This window comes from Sycon ciliatum, chromosome 6 (genome assembly GCF_964019385.1).
Source record: "Sycon ciliatum chromosome 6, ocSycCili1.1, whole genome shotgun sequence".
In the NCBI taxonomy this organism is placed as follows: Eukaryota; Metazoa; Porifera; class Calcarea; order Leucosolenida; family Sycettidae; genus Sycon; species Sycon ciliatum.
Genome location: NC_088648.1, coordinates 17,843,820 through 17,865,938, shown reverse-complemented (window position 1 = coordinate 17,865,938; position 22,119 = coordinate 17,843,820). Strand labels below are relative to the sequence as shown.

At 47.4% G+C, this 22,119-nt stretch overlaps 2 protein-coding genes across 6 annotated transcripts in view; both read left to right on the top strand.

Annotated features, from left to right (window-relative positions):
• Positions 1-1,136: 1,136 nt before the first annotated feature.
• On the top strand, positions 1,137-10,914 carry LOC135819546 (uncharacterized). Of its 2 annotated transcripts, XM_065332776.1 has the most exons (5): positions 1,137-1,375; positions 4,228-4,301; positions 4,898-5,027; positions 5,790-5,852; positions 8,718-10,914. In XM_065332776.1, the coding sequence occupies exons 3-5, from the start codon at positions 4,973-4,975 to the stop codon at positions 9,983-9,985; spliced, it is 1,386 nt and encodes a 461-aa protein (XP_065188848.1). In that variant the 5' UTR covers positions 1,137-1,375; positions 4,228-4,301; positions 4,898-4,972; the 3' UTR covers positions 9,986-10,914. The 2 variants fall into 2 exon arrangements, with proteins under 2 accessions (XP_065188848.1, XP_065188849.1); XM_065332777.1 differs by lacking the exon at positions 4,228-4,301.
• Positions 10,915-12,145: 1,231 nt separating this feature from the next.
• LOC135819545 (uncharacterized) overlaps positions 12,146-22,119 on the top strand; it is an 11,121-nt gene continuing 1,147 nt past the window's right edge. Inside the window, exons 1-3 of one of the 4 annotated variants that reach the window (XM_065332773.1) lie at positions 12,146-12,820; positions 17,573-17,681; positions 20,909-21,184. In XM_065332773.1, the coding sequence (XP_065188845.1) occupies positions 17,579-17,681; positions 20,909-21,184 (379 nt within the window). In that variant the 5' untranslated portion in view covers positions 12,146-12,820; positions 17,573-17,578. Of the gene's footprint in view, positions 12,821-17,569; positions 17,682-20,908; positions 21,185-22,119 lie in introns of all 4 variants that reach the window. The other 3 variants (XM_065332772.1, XM_065332775.1, XM_065332774.1) reach the window with 3 other exon arrangements.

Below are 22,119 nucleotides of genomic sequence, written 5' to 3'. Positions count from 1 at the left end.
GCGCGGGGAGTTGCGACACCCCAGTCCAGACCCGCGAACACTGGACTGAGAAATGGTGTGAGGCGCAGAACTCGAATGATGCGATCGGATTTCATTGATATGACTATGAGCAGCAGCACTGCACATGTCCTGCAGCAGGTGAATACTGTTGGCGGAATGGGCCGAATGTGAAACTATAGGCGCAACCTGCACCTCATGCTGATGTTCATCTACGGCAGACCACAAGATACGAGCGTATAATTAATTTCTATGTACTCGTGAAGTGGTTTCGGTGCATAAATTCCCAGCATGTGCGCAATAGTCAGTGCAAGCTGTTGCCAAGATAGGAAGTCATAACACGAAAAGGACGATGTGTTGGTGTATAACACGAAAAGGACGATGTGTTGGTGTATAACACCAAAAGGACGATGTGTTTGTGTTTCTAGCCAAGCTCTATACAATACCCTTCACAACCTCCTCTCCAGCTACATGTAGCCCGTGGCTGATACAGTAATGCTTGAAAAATCGGCAGATTCTGCTCGACAAGCAGTGAAATTGGCAGAGCCACACAAACCTTATGGCAGGCACTTTTAAAATTCTTTGAATTTTGCCCCATGTCGCGTTACCCACATACCAGAAAAGTACAAAATCCTGCTACTGGCTGGTAATTCTTCTGCCGGCATCATCTAAGGGCTGGCGCAAGCCGTGGTAGGAAGTCATGACACCAGAGACGAGGTGTTGGTAGTTCTAGCGAAGCATTTCGTACCCCCTCGAGGCCGGCCTCCTCTCCCACCGGGCGTGTGAAGTCTAGGTGTGGCAACCAGACTTGGTCACGGCTCAGTTTGGAGGAAGACTGTCGACACTGTCATGTAGGCTAGTATGGTATTAGATGCGGTCAACACCGGCCTTCTCGCTGTCTCTGCGATTGTGTCTGGGACTACATCTGGTAGTGCAAGTGGGACTTGGGAGGTGTGTAGTGATTGTAGCAGGCAGGTCTGCTGACAGCATGCACCACCCTACACAACGGCATTCACACGTCTCCTGCAGGATGGAATTTTGTTGGAGACCTATGTAGCAAACTGGTAGATGTTTACATAGATCTACCGTGCATGCAGGCTTGCAGCTTGTCACTGGCAGTTGCCGGACACGAGTTCATGAAAATACCTGTCGTGCCGCCCCCTGTTTAGTAGCGAGATGACATCAAATTCACGAGAAGCTCTACAGAAATACAACTCAAAGACAAGGCAGCAGTGATCGGAGAGACAGTCTGTGAAGAAGAACAACAGTGTTACTTCTTGTTTGGAAAGGCGATTGCCGGTTTCAAGGCTTGGGCTGCGCTACACTTGGTTGCGCGTTAGGAATTTATGGAGGACGCTCGCTGAAATCTGAAGCAAAGGTGAGAGGTGCATGAGTGTTGTTTGAATGAACTATCTGAGAAAGTGCCATGATCCTTTTCAGGTCGCGACTTGTATTCTGGCGCGCATGGTATCCACGATGGATTAATTTAGGCGTTCATTTTTGCAATACCGGTAATGTCGTCCGATGATTTCCCAAGCCAAGTACCGTGGTTAGCAACGAAGCTTGGTGCCCTGGGATTCGGACAATAATGCCCCACAACAGTCATCGCCCATTGCGAAATGATACATTTTTATGAATTGGATCTACTTAGCCTAAAAAGTCTTAGGTGTCTACGTGTACTGCCGGCATGCAGCGAGCGAGTTCCTGTGCAACAAACGTACACTCAGGCTGCTTGTGATCAGTGAGCGCATTCCGAGAGGCGCGTGTTTTCAAGGCCAAGGGGCAGAGGCAGATGGCTTGCAGCGGTTCACGGTAAACTACAGTCGTCACGTAGCAATGGAAAACCAACTGCATGTTCACTAATAGGCGATTCAGACTACGGCCAACTGTGACCACGTTTCTACGACTCAGATGGAATTGATCAGCGATTGTGCATAAAATTTTGAAATACGACTGCAACACCATGGAAATTCAAGTTTACACGTGGTTTTGGCCGTAGTCTGAATCGCCTATAACCACCGTGCTGTATAGCTGTAGTGACATCACCATGTCTAGTGAGGCCTGCTCAGGAAAAAGTCAAGAATGTGGCGAAATACCCGACCACAGTAAAACCTGGTCTAGAAGCGACCACCCCGCGGTGCAGGCAAAAGCGGTCCTTAATGCCAGGTGGTCTTTAGAACCAGGTCCCACAGTGTCTGTGTAGAACTCTCTGTGTGCATGGAAAAACGGCCGTTAAGAGCAGGTGGTCGCTAAAGCCAGAGGTCGCTTACACCAGGTGTTACTCTATTACAACCTGACATGAAAATGCCATACACTATGACTTTGTGTATTCGAAGATCAGTGCGGTGAAGAGAATGGAAAAAAGAAAAAGAAAAAAGCCATGTCTGGTACTCTTCATGAGTTGTTCAACGGCCCGCATCCGTGAATAATGGCAGGAAGGTACAGTAGGTATCGGTTAGAGCGTGGGTGTTTGAAAAACGACTTTCTATTCTTATTTCTGATATTTCTTACATACGATAACATTTTTATAGTGTGACGTATCATATGCATGTGCGCATAGCCAGGACGATCATCATACATGCAACGTAGTGCTGCTGTGTATGCGGTTGCTCATACTTCCAAAGTAGTCCCACACTGGGCCAGAGGTTCACCATGTGGCTGAGCAACATGAGTTACATGACCACAACAGATACATGTATATGCACTTGCAGCATTGTGATGCATTTCGAGTCGGTTCAGAACTGTATCGGGCAGATGTTATTACTACAGCCCAGGCGATAAGCTTTGTACTAATCTGGCATGTTTTGCTACACAAAGTCCATTCTTAGGACCGATATATTCTATTACACGATAACAATGCTTGTAAGAATAAAACACATGAAAGCCACGTCATGATTATGAAAATATGAGAGTTCTTTCTTGTAGGCAGTATATTCTTTTACACGACCACACTATAACCGATACGCACTGTACAAGAGAAGAGAAAATCAAAGAGGAGTCCAGATGGAAAAGGTAAAGGAAAGATAAGGAATTGAAAGGAACCGCCACGCAATATGGTTGATTCCCATTGTGGTTAGGATATTTGTTTTGCAACTGAAATCCCTACGTAAGATGCAGGTCTTTATTACTTCAGTATAAATAATGAAAATAAGCATGCCTGCAAAAGATGCTGAACACACTATTATGCCAGCCTACAAATCATGCAAGCAGCATTGGTCAAGAAATGATGAGCATGGTCGGTGGTGCAATTAGGATGCGCACAGCACCATGCCCCTAGTGCTGCGGCTAGGTATGCTGTTATCAACAGACCATAACCAAGAGTGTAGATTGCAGCTCCTTTCTTCAGCTGCGACGGACTCTGCCACTGAAGTACGATAAACTAATACTTGGGATGCGTTTCTGCTCTGGTTATGTGCGTGATCATGGTGTCAGTCCATCAGTTGCAGGACGAATGAATACATGATCTATTGTTTTGCTTCGACAACCATAGCCGCGATGTACAAGTTCTTTGTATTTTGATTTCTGGCCAAGCTCTATGGCGCCAGAGCCAAACGACTGCAAAAGACCGGGGTAACAAATTCGTTGGGTTGCATACTCTTAGACAATGTTCACTTGGCATTGAGCTTTTCAGCGGATGTAGGTGCAGCTTTATTTGTCATGGCTGAACAAGGTTATACTGCAGCCCAATTCAATGCCTTGCAGACTTGTATTGATCTGATGACTTGAAGACTCCTCTGCCATCTCCCCACCCCAAATCGGAGCAGCTGTGCTCGCAGGCTTATCCAGCACCGATGCATATGCAGGGCGATGTGGGATCTTAGGAGGGGTGCTTACTGCGCAGCGGACTGGGTTGAATCAGTAGCATCGATCAAAGCGATGTGGGATCTTAGGAGGGTGCTTACTGCGCAGCGGACTGGGTTGAAACAGTAGCATCGATCAAAGGGCATACCTGATAACCATCCCGATTGGGCCGGGACCGTCCCGCCATCGAGGGTGGTGATAGGCACCCAAAAGTGCATTTGTCCCATGCCTCACAGCTACATTTGTATAGATTTTCATACCTAGGTACGTCATTGTCCCGATCTCAGGTTTGCAAAGGTTGGCAGGTATGAAAGCGGTTACACTGACTCTGCTCGCAGACTGGCCGCATGGTCTAATCAAATGCTAGTCTGGTTGACCAAGATAATTATGTGTATTGTATGTTGATTCCACCCCGTTTCGGTTGCCTAGCGATTGATCGATTGTGCACGAAAAGTTGTCGCTGTCCTGCAAAAGAGCTCAACCCATGAAGAGTTGCCTACAGTGTAAGTACTAAAGTACAACTCAAATTCACAATTGCAGGAAACCTGATTTTTGTTCCGTTGTGATGACAAGCCTAAATACCATGAAGCTCAGAATTGCAACAGGCCAGCGTTTCCCACGGCCACTGTGAACTAGTGTCAATGCATTAGATGTATCGGTGTACTGCTGTTGTGGACATCGAAATCCATTTAGAAGTCAAGCAGGCAAGGGTTGCTGGCCTAGCAGCCTGAGCACTGCAGGTCCGTCTTGCAGTGTGCACGTGTACTACATGTATACAGTACATGCACGCGCTAAGGCTGTAAGGGCGCCGGCCGCAGCCATTCGACCGGATTACAATGTCCAGGGATGTATTTACTGTCATGTTTTCGCATAGCAGTTTTTGCTGTGCAAAATCTCAATTGTGGCGTAAGCTACAAAAAGCATGGATAGCCTGTATGTGTATGTATGGCAGTTTTCTGCGTGTCACTGTCATTTAAGTAGCAGTAGATCGATTTTGAATAGCAAACTGCGATGCGATACCGGATAAATTCATCCCCGGTGTCCATACCAGTACTCAACAACAAGTATTTCTGGGGGTTGATTCGGTTTGTGGCTGCAGAGACGGGCGAGGCACGCAAGGTAGAGAGTGCCTGTGTGCATCAATCTGGCGGCGGCTGTACATCTACTGAGAGCGATGATCACCTGGACATGCTGTGCTTTCATTCTTCTGATGCCTGTTCTGGTGCAGGGTAAGTTTGCCTGCCGTTAAATTTAATGTTATGAACGGGTTTGCTCCCCGACACTGGAGCTCACGCTATTCCGCCGACTAGAATTGACACTTGACTGACTCACGACTGCCATCCAGAGCACACGAGAAGTCCATCGAACCTTCGACTCGGCAAACCTGCAAGAAAACACCACTCCCCGCTCAATGCACAGTGTTTCGGTGAATTTATGTGTTCTTGCTGTGGCCTAATGAGGGTCAAAATCGGCCAACAATTGGCAGCCCTCAATACAAGTACTTGTTGTGTGGCCATGCCAGAATGCCAGCCATTCAGACGGAACAGTAATTGTCCTGAAAAAGAGGTTCGAGGGACTTCTCGTGTACTCCGGATGGCAGCCGTGAGTCAGTCCAAAGAGAATTCATGTTGGCAGGAAAGCGCAAGCTCCCACATAAGGTACCCTGATTACCAGAAGCTAGATATTTTAGGACAACCTTGCATGTGGATGCAGTGAATGGGATTACGGTCTTTGACCAATTTGTGGTGGGTCTGATCTACTCATCTCCCATCGCTTTAGGAGCTGCATCTACGCCTTGATTCTAGAGGGTGATGGAGTTCCTACAGATGCGGAAAATTCGGCTTCTAGCCGAGTCTCACGTGAACCTTAATTTTTTTGCCTGTCTGTCTGAATATGTGTTGGTCGGCACCTTGTTTCTCATGTGTATGCTGTGTTAATGCTGCTGCAATGTGGAACGGATGTTATCTGATGCCACGCGCACACACGCGCAGGTCAATCAACAGCACCACAGTCTCTTGCCGTCACTTCACCGCCACCATGTGATGACTGCTGCGGTAAGAGCACTCCTGCTGCTACCTCGATATCTGAGCCACTTGTTTCCCTTCTACACTCAGAATTTTTTTCCATTGTTCCTGCTATATATGTTGGACTCAGTAGAGCGTCCAGCCCCTATATGATGTCCAACCCCTATATAGAGTCCATTGGTCCAAAATCCACTGTACAGAGTCCAAACTTGGAATCAACTGTGAGCTCAAAGTTTCGATGGACATCACTCCCTGTATAGAGTCCAGCCAATTGGCTTCACCCCTATATAGAGTCCATTGGTCCAAAATCAACTGTACGGAGTCCAAACTTTGAAATCAACTATAAAGAGTCTTTATGTGGACAACACCCCCTGTATAAAGTCCAGCCAATTACGCATCCCCTATCGAGTTCGAAAATAGACATAGGATCTGCTGTAAGCAGTGAATATTAACCAGAAAACGGCCTCTCCCTTTAATCCTATACATCATTCACTTCTCAAGATAAAAAATATGTATTGAGGCGCCACTGCAGCCACTTCATTACATGGAAAACCCTACAAACACCATCCTCAAATCAAGTGGTCTCTTCGCAGACGCTGCAAATTACAATATCTCAATCATGGAGTGTTGCCAAATTATTGTGCACGCACACATACATGCACACACCCACACAACGCCAAGAAAATACCTAGAAAAAACCAAGAATCGAAAGAGAATAATGGAGAGCCCAGGATTAATTATTTGTTTTCAAATTATTGTGCGCGCGCGCGCGCGCACACACACACACACACAAACTTATACAACGCCAAGAAAACACCAAGAAAAGAGTAGAGACACAATACACACGCAACTCCAACAGCCATGCAAACGTCCACCCATTTACATGTAAAGTCAAGATGGGTAACAAATAATTATACGAAACGAATGCATACGGGGACGGGTACACGCACGTTTACATACACGTAGTAGTGTAAGAGAGTAACATAGTGCAGTGGTCAGCATAATACTAGCACATGCTGAGAGTGCAATAGCAAGCTTCACCATTGCTCATGGCCATGCAAATGTTCAGCAGCACTCAGTTCCGCAAGCTTCTGAAGATCAGCACACCTGCAACCAATAGATAGCACAAGGATATGCTTATTACCGTAATGATGCATTGGAGCACACAACTACCAAGTTCTCAACGAATGTGATGCTCAATGAAAATCAACCCACTCAAAGACCTGTGAACAGGTGACGGTGGGGACAATAATCTATTAGTAATACGAGGAATAAGCTCATTTGTGCACACTCAAAACGCACAGACACACCAACATACATGTAGTGTACACAGTGTTTCACTTCACTGCAACTAAATTCAAATGACATGATTTGAACAATCTGTACAGCGTTGCTGTCAGTCACGGTCTTCCCCAAGATGGAAATGCAATGATTTGTTGTCACGAGACAGTTTCACTGAGACAATGTCATGTTCGTGACATCAAAACGGTCACTTCAGGGAATACGAGTATTAGCTTGAGAAGCTTTTTCTTGTCATTGGCATACAAGCAATCCTCCTACTACTACAACTAGTACACTGGCACTGCGTTTGTGGATCCCATTGTATTTGACATCATACTACAGGAAGAGTGTCGTGGAGTTCACATAATTATCACAGGGAGAAAAATACATTTCTCATGAAATAAAATAATAATTGATGATAGCTAGACGATCATAATACGATTGATGCAAAGTCCTTGCAGTCCTTGAGGACTATTACGAAGTCGTTGATTACTTTTAGTGCATTCATTCAAGCAACATCAAACAAACACGATACGCTCCTTGAAAATGGAAAAAAATTCAAGCATAACGACAGAACAGCAGACCAATCGAAACGAGTAAAAGCTTCCTTACCTCAGTCATCGTCCTGCCATGTAGTTGGACAGCCTTTTGACACGGTGGTACAGGCAGCTCTTGTCCAGTCAAACACGGTATCCTTGTGGCGTCGAACGAAAGAGAGTGTCAGTGTATCTGACTCGTCAGATTGCAACTGTGCTGAATTTTTCTCTTTCTCCGCTTTCTGCTTTCATCCCTCGCTCTGATGAAACCGTTCAAACGTCTTACTGGCAGCAATGGCCAGCCAAACAGGGGATCCTTGTGGCGTCGAACGAAAGAGAGCGTCAGTGTACCTGACTCGTCAGATTTGAACTGTGCTGAACTTTTCTCGTTCTGCAATTTCTGCTTTCATCCCGCGCACTGATGAAACGTCTTCAGAGAACCACAAGACGCTTTCCTGATTTGATTTTGAACGTCTCCTTATCCTCCTTGGTTACCTCGAGACAGATTACTGTCAGCAACTGCACAGCAGAATTGGCAGCCATGGCTGAAGTGAAGAAAGGAATGCGCTGCCACGAGGCAAGCAAAACTGAAAATGTGTTTGTTCTCTTTCGGGCACAACACACAGGACGGCGTGACTGGGTAAACTGGACTCTTGGACTGTGAATAGGGGACTTGTAGAAAAAGTGTACTCCTTATAGGGGATTGCGCGGCAGGATGAAGCTGATCAAAACTGAGGGGACTCCTGGACTCTGTATAGTGGATTTTGGACCAATGGACTCTATATAGGGTGCTGGACATCATATAGTGCATGGACTCTATACTGAGTCCTACATATATATATGTAGGAGACTTCCATGTCAGCACAGTTCAGGGAGAGATTGTTTCATCTGTTCCGTAGAGCTGTACGAGTTACCTGCGGTGCTTCATACCATGCTGCACTTCATTCCCAAAATCGCTAAAGTCAAGCCCTTTCTACCATCACCTCTTTTGGGGATTATAATCGTTTTGGCTGCAGACATTTGCTCACTAATTATTATTTTTTGCTTTGATTGTGTTCTGTGGCATGTTCCTCTGCAGGCCGCCCAAGCTGGGCAGTGTTTGCGGCGTCCCTTGTGGGCACAAGCGTGCTGACCGTGTTGATCAGCTTCCTTTGCATACAGTACGCCGTGTCCAGGAACCAGGGCGACGAACGCTACTCGGGCACGCGACGAAAGAGCACCTTGGATGCGGAGAAGCGCGTCGACCGCCAACGCGGGCGTGGCCAGAGTTTCGGCTTCAGCACAATCCCCAACCCCAGTGTGGAGTATGACGATGACATCAACCCCGAGGACAGTGTAGATGCGCCGCATCTGGACATCGCCATGGAAACGACAAGCGGCAGCCATGCCAACGGTGTCCTGGCTGTACCGCCGCTGAAAGACCCAAAGAAGTCCCCAAGCATGAACAGGCTGGCCGGAGGAGGGCAAGCGCAGAGCAGAGGTAGCTCCACTCCCACCAACAAGCGTCTGGTGCAGCTCAACTCCGTGGCCAGCGCTGGAGGCGGCTCCGACTCGGAGATGAGCCGTCCAAACTCTGTGGCGGGAACACCCGGCTCAAACAAGCCGGGCCGAGTCGGCTTCTCCAAGGCGCGCAAGAGCGAGCGCAAGCAGATCCTGGCAAGCGCGGAGATGCTCGGTACACCGCTCGGTGCCAGTCCGGCGCGCACCCCGACAACGCCATACCGCCTGTCGAAGCTGAGTGCAACCTTGCCGTCACAAGACCAGCAAGCGCTGGCCTTGGCCAGTGGTGGTGAACTTGATACTCATATCGTTATGCAGAACTCTACGGCGATGGACGACGACGACAATACATCGGAGCTGAGTCTTACCGATGCCTACCCGCAATCTCCACCGCCGATGGCCACCGAGCAGCCTATCCAGTCCCGTCATCCAGGTCCCGGGCCCAATGCCAGTGTAGATGCTGCACCGGGTGGGCGACAGCCTCCATCTAGTCCTGCACCGACTGGCACACAGTCGCTTACTCATCTGTCGAACGTGCATCTGAGCAGTGCAGAGGATCAACCAGAGGCTGCTCTAGCACGTGATGAAGGACCTGTTGTGGACGCTGCTGGAAGCCCTGCATCGTCCATCAATGAGAATATGCTGTCTGCGGAGGCCAGCAATGGGGCGGAATTCCAGCCAGCTGACGATCACGCGCCCTTCCACTCTGATGCTCAGCCGACCGCGGATGGTGACAACGAAAGTGAACTGGATCTCTCGCCGGATTTGCCCAATTTCAGCCGTGCTGACGTTCCTGACATAATAAAACGCCCGTCCGACCTCAGCATCGATTTGCGGTACGAATGAAGCTCAGTCATAGTTATACTAAGTACATGTATGGGTAGTGATGGGCACTCTACTGTACACACAGTGTGCTATAGTATAGCCTTTCTTTCCAAGGTGACCGCTAGGAAGACCACTAGGGGCTCGGTGTTTGTTCTAAAATAATTCCCATAAAAAAACACCTGGCTTTAGTGTTGATTCTGTGCATACTTGAAATCCATATAATACCGATAGGTAACGGTATTTATTATTTTTTTTAATTTTTTATCGAATAGAATACTGAATCAGTGAATAGTGCTGCCAGGGGTATGTAAGCAGTCTGGCATGCGTACAAACTGTGATGCTCCCCAGCATTATTTAACATAATTATTATCACCACTTCAACGCTACACGCATGCAGCGTGTCCACTACGCATGCAGCGTGTCCGCTACGCATGCAGCGTGTCCGCTACGCATGCAGCGTGTCCACTACGCATGCAGCGTGTCCACTAGCCTCATGGAACTCGAGAGCCCTATAGTCTCCTCAGTGGTTGGCCCAACATCATTGCCACCCGCCCCGGTACCCTACCGTCGGGATGTCGGGCTGGGAATGCTCCAGTACAGACAATTGTTGTATTCATTGTGTGCCCCAACACTGCACTGACAAGTCACAATAGTTTTATCCCTGCACCTTTCTTATCTTTCTTATCATCAAGTTTTCACCTGATCCCCACCCCCTACTTAAAAGTCGAGTACGGACTCTCAAAATAATTTATAATTATACTTTTATATCAACTATGCCTCACTGCAAGTGTTTGTATTTCCATCGATTCGTCACCATGGTCACCATGATCACCATGGTGATCATGGTGACCATGATCACCATGATCGTCACCATGATCACCATGATCGACTTCTTTCCTGCATTGCTTTGAGAGTATCCTTCGGGATCAAATACAGCGGCTGAGCCATCATGTGGATAGGCGTTAACTGTGATGGGTGCACTGAATAAACATGAAGTGCAGTAACTGTTTGCCTTCTGCAAGTCAGCAAGTACATGACGTATACAATCAATGAATCATGTGCAGTAGATCTTCAAGGATAGCAACTGCATGCGTTGGAAGTAGACTGCCTATTGGGTGGGGGGGAGAGAGGTCTTCACGACATGCGTCTCTCTTGACTGTCGCTGTACGAGCATGTTCGACAGACGAGACTGAGAGTGAGCGAGTGAGACACTGATTTGGGTGACTGCGAGGAAGAGCAGCCACTAGCAGTGGGCTCGCCATCCTGACGATATGTAGCTCATGCATGTAGTCATGTCATGACTATGAAGTATGAGCTACTACTACTACTAGTGGCGGTAGCTACAATCATGGTTATGCAACGTCGCGCTTTGGACAATGGTTACCGAGCAATCTTCAAAGTACAACATGAACTCGGTAATTAGTATCATTAATTTGTGTTGGTGTACTTGAGTCTGTTGAGAGCCACATGTGCACAGACGGCCGCAGGTACATGGGGGCATTTTCACCTTGTGTGTTCAACTCAGACAACTGTTGTGCTGTGTTCCAAAATATTTTGTTCCTCATTGACACACCTCCGCAAGCACTTATCGCTTTTCAGGGAAATTCCCTTGTCCGCGCTTTGCAACAGACCAGTCACTGAGCTACTGAAAAAGTGAGAAGTGAGAGTGAGAATGGCCGTTGCTATAATACCGAATCGAAGTAATTAGTTAGTTGACTTGGCCGATGTGAGCGCTAGAAAGTACATGACTTTGTACATGACTACTCACTGACTCAGGTTTGGTTGTAGACCGTGTGGAAGTGCATACTGGAGATCCAAACGACATACGTGTCACCTCAGCCTGCTCCAGGCTCAGCCTCAGGCTCAGCGCTAGCGCTCACAAGTCAGAGATCATTGATCAGGCCCAAACAATGCAGCCTGTGGTACAACGACCAATGCCGCAATGGATTAAAAAATACAGTCAGGTATTGTGAGTTTCTCTTCCAGTGAAACATCTAACGTAGCAAAATAGGCCAAGGCCAAGGCCATAAGGGGACACAGTGAAAAGCTGACAGCTCAGGCGCGCACACGCTCAGCGCGTGCATGCACGATTGCACGTGCATCATCGATAACGATCTGCGCGCTCGACTGGCATATCCTCCGCCAGTTTCACTGTCGTGGTTCTTCCGTTCATATGTCTGACGAGTCTTTGAGTCTGGATACTTCAGTTCAGTATTGACAATACTGAAGTATTGGTCGCACCGCGCGTGGCGGTCTCTGTGCGTAGAGCTACATCTAGACTACATGTACCGACCAGCTATCCACACTACAGCTCTAGCTCTCGTGGAGATAGGAAGTGGATGCGAGTGAATGTCGCCGACAGCAGGAAACAGTAACTGGCTAGGTCAGGGTTCCGGGACAGCAGAAAAAAACGCACGGGTACCAGGTGTTGGCTGATTTCTTGCCATCTCTCGCCCGGGGAATTTAGTTGATGCATGTGGCTAGCTGTTGACAACCCGCAGTCTATCGACGTATGGTCTCTCCATCCGACCTTCAACACGGCTGCCTACCATCAGACCCAGAACTAATTTGATTTCCGGGCTTCAAGCCTCGGATGTATGGACTCGGTGGACTTTCACATTCCTCTTATCTGCGGACCTGACAATTATTTCAGCTCGACCATTTCAGCTTGTTGCTGTGAGAGCGCTGCTGGACGATTCGCTAGGTGTTGAAACCTGGCCTGCAAGTAACTGACTGGCCAGCAGCGGAAAGCGCAGAAGCAGCAGTAGCTGGTGTTGGCGCTGCGGAGTTGGCAAAGCATTTGCAAGAGGCCCAGCGTGGATTCGGACTGGAGTTGGTCAGCGGATTCCTCCCCCGGTAATTATAATTTTGCTATGACTGTATTGTGACTGTTCTTGTTGTTCGCTCGTGACCAAACTGTCACTACTGATGATGTAGCTTGTGGCATGGTGTGCGCCCGTCGCCCGAGTCTGTCGCGACTTCCTTACCATGGCCCGGGTGCTTTCAGATACCAAAATCATCCGTGCCTACAGTGCGTTTTTTTATAACAGACCATTGTCGATTTTGATTTTTTAGTTTGTTCTCATTCCAAATTTGAAATTTTTTCTTCACAGCTGCGTTTGTGTGGGTCTTGGATCGAAGAAAATTAAGTTTGGGAGTCGGAATAATAATAATTGTCAAAGTTAGATATTCGGCCGGGTTTCGGCTGGAAATCCGGTTTTAAATGGTTTTCAGTGGATTTTGATTTTTTAAACGGAAGTTTTAGCCAGGAAAGCTCATCACTTGCATGGTGCCCGGCATGGGTTCGAATCCAGTACAGTTCATCTTGATTCTTTTTTTTCTTTTCTTTTTCGGTATACTGTAGTACAGCGCATGCATGTACATGCACATGGCTGTGCAGTTGTGCACTGCTGTCTGCAGTTCTCCTAACCTTTGTAGGAAACCAGTGAGTCGCGGCTTTTCACGACTTATTGTGGCAAACTGTACTGAATAATTCAAATCCTGTATTGCAATTAGCTCAATAAATCAAAACATTCCAGCATGCATGTAGGAAACTTCCCTCGATCCCTGAAAGAATGCAGTGAAAATTCAAACACCACAACAAATCACAAAGGCAATTCACACAGCTCCCATAAAGAGACTAACAAAAAGGAAGCATGAGCAGTTTTACAAACACACAAACACACACACACACACACACACAATGCAAATAGGTCACAATTGTGTCTGGTTCAACATCTGAGAATAGTAGAAGACCAGCGAGGAATGAAACGGCCCCAATAATTCCGTGTTTTGTGTTGCACTTGTGACGACAGTATTACACAGTGAACAGATGTGCTCGGACAGCCGACGACGTATATCATCGTTGGCGCCGGCCTCCAGTCACGAACACATCGGCGCAGTTTTTCACGAATCTGTCCCGTCCACCAGTATGCAGAACAATAACGCGCTTGCCTTTACCTGATGGTGCTTCATTTGGTTGCTTGCCTATACACTCCTGTCACCATTGTCGTACCACCTCCTAGTAACTGTGTGACGCGCATTGACCCACGTCTCATCCAGGTATGTCTCACAGGTAGCGATGCCGCCATGACACAATCCTGTGCTGTTCCATCATTATTTGTGTGATACCTCTGGTCTTGCCACACTGGAATCCCATGGAACGCAACATTTTCCAAGAGCTAGTTTTGCTCATGTCTGGAAAATCGTCGATGGTTTCTCTGCAGCGAGCAGGAACTTTGTCTAGTGTTGGGTTCTCCTTCGCAGCATAGAATCCGTAAATTACTTCTTCTGGTATAATACAGTCCAAAGCAAATCCGTCAGGGTTGAGTGGTTCATCATGGCACGAGTCTCACATCGGGGATTGTCACTCCCGTTGCCTTCATCTTCATCACTGGAGACAGACAAGGCCAACGCAGCACGCTGATTTTCGCCATCAGCATCCCTGGTACATCTGTTCATGGTGGAAATGCTGACGCCACACGCAACAGCATCATGACGAATGGAATACTTGGGACCAATTCGATGCCCAGCCGCTAGCCATTGTTCTCCTCGTCTTCGCAAAAAAATTGTAAAACAGACACCACCATGTACCATGCCCATGGCCCGTTCGCGTTTTGTTCTAATTATGTAGCATGTCGAGAGAACAAGTTGCCACGAACGAAAAGACACTCGAGAAAAAGCAAAATAGGGCCACAGAGCAGTCAGCAACAAAATGATTCCTCCGGCCACGACTCGAGGCAAGGAGCTCGAAGGACACTCTGAACAAGATGGCGAAATGCCACGAGTCACACCTGGTTTTTCGAATTTCGCGCGCAGATTTTCGTGACGCAACTCGCATGACATTTTCTCAAAAGTGTCCTTGAGTACGTTCTCAAGGTTTTCAGAGTCTATTATAAAAAAACGCACTGTAGCGCCTGTTCATTTGGCTCACTCTGCACCGGTATACCGCGGTACGAGAAAAATCACTCCTTCATAATTTTTTGTCCGGATTCTCACGATACATGTACATGTACGTAAGTGGTTTGAGCGGGCGCGTGATCTTGTTTCATCAGGATACGCACAGCATATTAATAATATTAATAATTCGTGCACTCTATCTACAATGGAATAGTGCGAGCCACTTTAGTTACATGTACTACTACTACTACTCTTAGACTCTACACTGACTGCAGTCACTGAATGAGACCTGGGGAGCGTTAGTACACAGCAGCACCTGGGGAACGTTAGTACGCAGCAGCACCTGGGGAAAGTTCGTACGCAGCAGCACCTGGGGAACGTTCGTACGCGGCGGCACCTTGGTGCAAGAATCACACATGTTCATCTTGTTGCCATTTTAAAGTTCCGTATTTTTTTCTGTTTCGTGTGCATGAGGCGGCGCTGACGCCGAGAACCCTGGTCGGTTTAGCTGCTCCTGCCCGGCCTCCGTTCGGCTGCCGTCGCTAGGTGCGTCTGTGCCATTTCATGCTGGCGTTAGCACCATGGCGTTTTGTGACCATCTTGTAAAAAGTGACGATAAATGGACCAGCACATGTAGCAGCACAAGCCCGATTCACAGAAAGATGCATCACACACTAGTGGATCGTGCCCATTGCCACAGCAAAGACGAGATAATGAAACTCACCAACTACGGCAAAGTGAATTTGTAAGGCGTCTGTGCATTTTGAAAACGGATTTCTTAACGAGAACATTATGCAAACGTTATCAGCCGGAAATGAACGAACTGGGCCTTGGCGGCAAGTTTAGACAGTGCATGTACGCTACCAAGTAGTCAGACATGCGTGCGGTAACACCGGCGTACGTACACATGTATACCGATGTGGAAGAGTGGATGTAGCAGGCTGCCAGGGTCGTATTCTCGTACACGTAGTTTCAGGGTGACCGTACTGCCATGGAATATGAACTATTATACCTCACTCCATATACACCCACACTCATAAACCAGATCTCCCATGAAGTTTATAATTTTCCACATACACTGTTCAATATACACCACTAAGGAGGTATATACACCACTGAGGAAAACCATCAGAAAAAAACCCACTGAGGAGCTTTCTTTCTCTAAAAAGGAGTGTACCGTACTGGCAATATATGTTGCCGCGTAACGCGTAACGCAGGGGGGTGCGGCGTAACGCGCGACCAGGCTAGTGCGACAAATTTTCGTTGAGTTCGTAACGCGCGTCCGGCGGGGTGCGGCGATCTTTTCATTGCAGTTTGCACTGCACAAGAAAAAATGATGCGGCCAAAGCAAAAAAATGATGCGGCAATAGCAAAAAGTGATGCGGCAATAGCAAAAAAAGGACTGCGGCAATATAGAAACCTGTGTAACGGCTCCTGTGCGACTTTGCATGTAACGCCCTGCGTGCAGCAAACATGGGCCAATGTAACGCTTCATGGCCTCACTGCGGCAACATATATTGCCAGTACGGTATATAGCTTTCTTTCTCTAAAAAGGAGTGTATATAGCTTTCTTTCTCTAAGCTATATTCACTCCTTTTAGGGAAAGAAAGCTATATTCACTCCTTTTTAGGGAAAGAAAGCTATATTCACTCCTTTTTGCGCTTGAGCTTGCGCATGGAGAGGTATAAATATATTATAACAAGGGACCGAGTGTATATCGAGAAATATAGACCAGTATAAAAACCGAGGCGACGCCTCGGTTTTTATACTGGTCTATATTTCTCGATATACACTCGGTCCCTTGTTATAATATATACGTATTGATGGGGTGGACCGTGCTCCGCTCCGACTCACAACTAGTATTGATGGGGTGGACCGTGCTCCGCTCCGACTCACAACTAGTATTGATGGGGTGGACCGTGCTCCGCTCCGACTCACAACTAGTATTGATGGGGTGAACCGTGCCGCGCTCCGACTCACAACTAGTATTGATGGGGTGGACCGTGCCCCGCTCCGACTCACAACTAGTATTGATGGGGTGGACCGTGCCCTGCTCCCACTCACCATAGAGCCAGTGGCCTCGTCTAAGCCTGTAAGGTGGCCTTACTCAGGTTCAACTAAGTGTAACTGCCATTGTAAGTCACTCACTCACTCACTCTCTCACCCACATCACATTCTATTTTATTTTTATTTTTTACTATGAACACAGCCCAACTGGGAGACATGTGGATGACAGCATGAAACAAAACAAAGGGGATGTAGGGGGCGACGTGCCAATGTACTCAGAGCAACTCAACCAATCAGAGGTCTCTCGGTGTTGGCGTTGCAATCAGACATTGTAAAAGGGGATGGGTGTTGCGGAAGAAGACAACAGAATAACCACATGCATTGAATCGACCATGATGAGAATAGCACAAGAGCATATCGACAACAGGGAAGCCGTGCAGTGGATTGTGTACAATACGGTGACGGTTTTCTTACGTTGTGTTTTCAAGTCTTTGAATTATTTCTTCTTCTGCATGTGTGTGTTGTGTGTATGTGTGTGTGTATGTGTGTGTTGTTTGTGCTTGTGTGTGTGTGTGTGTGTGTGTGTGTGTGTGTGTGTGTGTGTGTGTGTGCATGCCTCTGTGTGTGTGTGTGTGTGTGTGTGTGTGTGTGTGTGTATGCGTGCGCATTGTTTGTGCTTGCGTGTGTCTACATACCTAGCAGGGTTCAATGAGCGGCATGCCGTGGCTTTGCACCAGTCGAATCATCACTCTAACACTGCTGGTATTGCTGCTATGTGTGATAATGCCATGTCAAGGACAAACCGATTCAAGTGAGTTGACAAACTGTATTTTACCGGGTACAAGTCGAGACCCAATACTTTGGGCCTCGATTTACCGGTTCAATATTAATAATTATGATCAATAGTGATTGAAGCCCAGTGTTTACGTCCACTAACCCCATTTTAATTCGGTTTTCACGATGGTAAACTTCGTTTTCTTCCAAGTTGGCTGTAAGGATGTCAACACTCCAAACGAAATTGCCCAAAAAAATCCTTTCGTACAGCCAGATGTCAGAGTCGACTTGCCGCTCATTCGCATTCTCATGTTCACAAGAAAGCAAGTCATATAATGGAATGCTGTACGCTATCGGTATTGTATACGGTAAAACATGTGACTTTGGGTGTAGTTTAAAAGTTCGGTGTCAGGGACCTGCCAGGTTTCAGACCGGTGCAATTGTAGAATTAGGCGACCAGCATTCCCTGCACATACAGTGCATACTCCAGTGCCATTTAGGTGACATCTAAATTTACGTGCCCGGTTTCTCTACTGAAATCACCGAAAAGGAAGTCACACTGAAAATAACGTGCTTTCTAGTAGATTGAAGCTCTGTGGAAGCGTGCCACAGCTTGAAAGTGGGACACTTGGTACCTGTATAGAGAATAGTTGGAAGAGGGGGGAGGTGGTGTTCCCAAGACGTGTTTGCATGGCATGGCGTACCTACCGCCAAGAGTTCTAGTATTCCTGTCGACGGTTTCGAGGCTCTCTACTTTGCAGATCACGTCTCTTGCATTCTCCTTTTCTTTCTCTCCCGTATTTTCATGTTTTCCTTCTCGTAGGAAACCCTCTCCTTCACACCCTCTCTGCACGTCTGATCATGATAATTAACTTTAGAAGAGGCAGCCCCATTGACTGCGTGTGGAAGTTTGGGCTGGACACGTCTAACCTCTCTTTCCTGTTTCATGTACTTTGAAGTACTTGGCGGCATTTAATGTTAGTAGCGCTGACGGCAAGTTGTCAGAAAGAGGTGGTCTTAGCCAAGATGCTCTCAGAGGAAATGCCAGGAACCGGTCCGGTTGGTCAGGCCACGGCCGGACCAACTTTTGGCCATCAACTTGTGTTTAGTACTGAGTAGGTCATGTGACTACCCATCATATCATACACAAACTGTGTGAACTGCGGGGGGGGGGGGGGGGGGGGTATGACCGAACCAATCAAAATCTGCTTCCGCCAGTCCTGAATGCGCTACTGATTCACAGGAAGGCAAGCAATTTGTCACCCTTGTTTGTAAGGTGCTCCGTAGTGGGTTGTGTTTCCGGCGAACCCTACCACCGGACTGTTTGTGTTTACCCGCTGAATGATGCAGCAGTGGCGAAGGGGCAGGTTTCAGTGTGTGGTTCTGTCTGGAACATTCTGCTGGCTAGAGGAACGCTGAGTCATGGCCAGCTGGCCATCTACTAAAGAGACACCAAAGCCAATTGAACACCACAACACCATGACAAACAGTGTTTGTTGCTGATTGTTTCCACGTGGTAGTTCATCCGAAATTGCGTGATGAGTCTGCCATAGGGACAGTTCGACACCCCCCAAACAACACGATTTGAGGGAACCGAGGCAGCGAACTGGCCCTGATCAAAGACATTGAATACAGATACAGCATAGCACGTCGTGTTGACGATTCATGAGGAGCCATTTGGCTCCGACGAAACGAAAACCAAGGGGGGGGGGGAATGACCATACCGTGGAACACGTGAAAGAAAGTGCAGACCACAACATATGTCTCATAGCTGGACGGATTTCCAGTGAAACGAAATTCTGATGACAAAGGAAGCACTTCCCAAGCCCCGTACATTTGCGTTGAGAGCTTTCCACCTGAACAGCACTGGCATTTGCAAGTTGAAACATTTCTCAACATGTGAATCATTATTATGGCCAGCTCAACGTCCTTCAAATATCACACGTACTCGTACATACTGATGAATGGTGACAAATTGACACTATACTTGTAAAGCGGATGTTGTAGCGTTCATTGCCAGACAAGCTCCCCACCATCCTCCTCTTTTGAAGCACAGGTACAATTTGGTCAGTACTTCTAAAACTCTACAAATTATGAGAAACGGGTCGCTTGAATCTCATGTTCTCCTGTTGAAATCAGTGCTACGTCTCGGGCCGATTCCGTATGGGTTCTAACAGGGACATGGACAATGGTTCGCTCTGTCACGGAATTTGCTACATGCGAGTTCGTTATAAGCGGAGTCAAGGGGCCATCGGCATTGTCGATAATAATTGACCCTCTAGATCCGAAAAGGGGGCTTATGTCGTTTGGCGCAGTATTGAGAAAAGTGCATTTGAAAGTTGAGTTTTCCATATTTTAAAAGCGATATACAAATGCCCATTGAAACACCCATAACTAAGTGAAAGATGAAGATTTTGGACCTGTAGGTTTTTTACAGAGTGACCTGCTGGGATACAGCAATGTCATGGTATAGATAACTCAAAATGCTCAAAAATGACATAAGCCCCCTTTTTGGATCTGGAGGCTCAATTTTTATTTTCACGGACCAGTTGAGTTACAACCCCTGCTTCAGAACGGAAAATGTATTTATTGACTTGAAAGCTAAGATAGGATGGTGTTTCAGCTATCGATAGTATCAAGAGTAGATAAACAAGAGTGTGCAACTCCCGGATGGGTTGGCCCACGGCAGAAGTTTTTGTTGACGTAATCTTTCCTACGCTCACGCGCTTCGAGTCTTGGGGAAATTTTGCCTCGTGCACTTGGCCGGGCTTTACATTACAAGGTCGGTGCCCAGCACGTGCTCTCACATTGCTCTGCGGCAAAATGCGCGTGCTCCTGAAAAGGTGACGTCAACAAAACTTTCCGCCGTGGGCCGGGGTATCTGCAGATTGTGCAGAAGAGATGCGGAGTTGCACACTCTTGTTTATCTACTCTTGATATTATTGAATACGAAACTCTCCTCGACCCACCCACTCACCCTTGTGCGAAGCCTTTTCCTTTCGTGTAAGAGATCGATAATTAGAGACGCCCCTAACAACACATGATTGCTTGTCTTTAGCAGTTGACAGCCACACGACGACCACCGACGACAATGCCACCATGGACATGAGCGCAGAACAGAACTCAGAACTCAAGCTATCGATATTTTTCAATACGAAACTCTCTCCAACCCAACCAGAAAACGAAACCTTTTCCTTTCGTGTACAAGATCGATACATGCATAATAAATTCTGCTTCTCTAACGCCACAATTGTTTGTGTTTAGCAGGTGACATCAATGGAAGCACCGATGGCAATGCCACCATGATGGACGCGGGCACAGAACTCAACGAGACGATGACAAACGACACGGACGCTTCCGCCGGCTCGCCACTACCCGACACAAGCGCCACCAGTGGGCAGCAGGCAACGACTCAAGCAGCAGACACGCCAACACAGCCAGCAGCAGACACGCCAACACAGCCAGCAGCAGTGCCTACGTGTCCACCCGGCGGCGGCGAGGATGACGGAAACATGGCCACCGCGCAGCCAGACTGCCCAGGTGAGTTTTCATGGAGTTATCTATAGAGTGGTTTCGCATGTATCACATGACCACACAGGACAGCCATGTTGGTTCCAACTCCACACAACCCCTGCATCCATAGGTGACATGATATCAGCCATGTTGCTTCCACTGTCCACTCAACCACTGCATGCATGGGTCACATGATATCGGCGGCCACCTTGGTTCCACTGTCCACATGCCATGATCACTTTCCACACAAATTTGGTCACATGACAAACTGATGTGAAACCACTCTATTTCAAGATGGCTGTGGGAGATGGTTCCATGAAAAGTTCATAATAGCGTTTTTCCCGCCAGCTTCATTTGACACAAATACTGAGGACACGAGCACCAGTAGTCCATTCAGATTACTGTAATTTTACAAATTTTCGGTGTACTTTTATTTTCGGTACTTTCAGTGCGTCTGTTTCAGACCTAAAATTTCAATACACCGAACAAGCACTAACACACATAATCATAGGGAACTGCTTCTCTGTACCAAAATGTCCTGTTCCCCTAACCTGGCCTTTTGCCCGCATACCGAAAATTTTGAGCATCTAAGGTTTCTGAAATGAGAGTATTAATTTTAAAAATATTTTTTGATCAGGGAGTGGTGCTGTCTTGCAGGTTTGCCAACTCAAACGACAAAGAACTTCTTGCCTGTGTGAAATATTGTGATTGCAGTTACATCTTCGTGAAAAACAGTGTGGCAGATGCAGTGCCTAACAGTGGGGGTGAGGGAATTAGTCTCACAACCACTGGTCCAAATGCCGAAAGCCCTTCAGTAGCCACACCAATGCATCCCTTGTGCCTGGCCACAAGTTCCCAGTTGACTTGCGTGTGCTTGTGTGTGTGTGTGTGTGTGTGTGTGTGTGTGTGTGTGTGTGTGTATGTGCGTGTGTGTGTGCGTGTGTGTGTGTGTGCGTGTGTGT

Excerpts from the sequence above, each read along its gene's own strand:
- LOC135819546 (XM_065332777.1), top strand. The coding sequence starts at position 4,973 with ATGATCACCTGGACATGCTGTGCTTTCATTCTTCTGATGCCTGTTCTG. Across the intron at positions 5,028-5,789 it reads GATGCCTGTTCTGGTGCAGG|GTCAATCAACAGCACCACAG; the intron begins GTAAGTTTGCCT and ends ACACACGCGCAG. Across the intron at positions 5,853-8,717 it reads ACCATGTGATGACTGCTGCG|GCCGCCCAAGCTGGGCAGTG; the intron begins GTAAGAGCACTC and ends GTTCCTCTGCAG.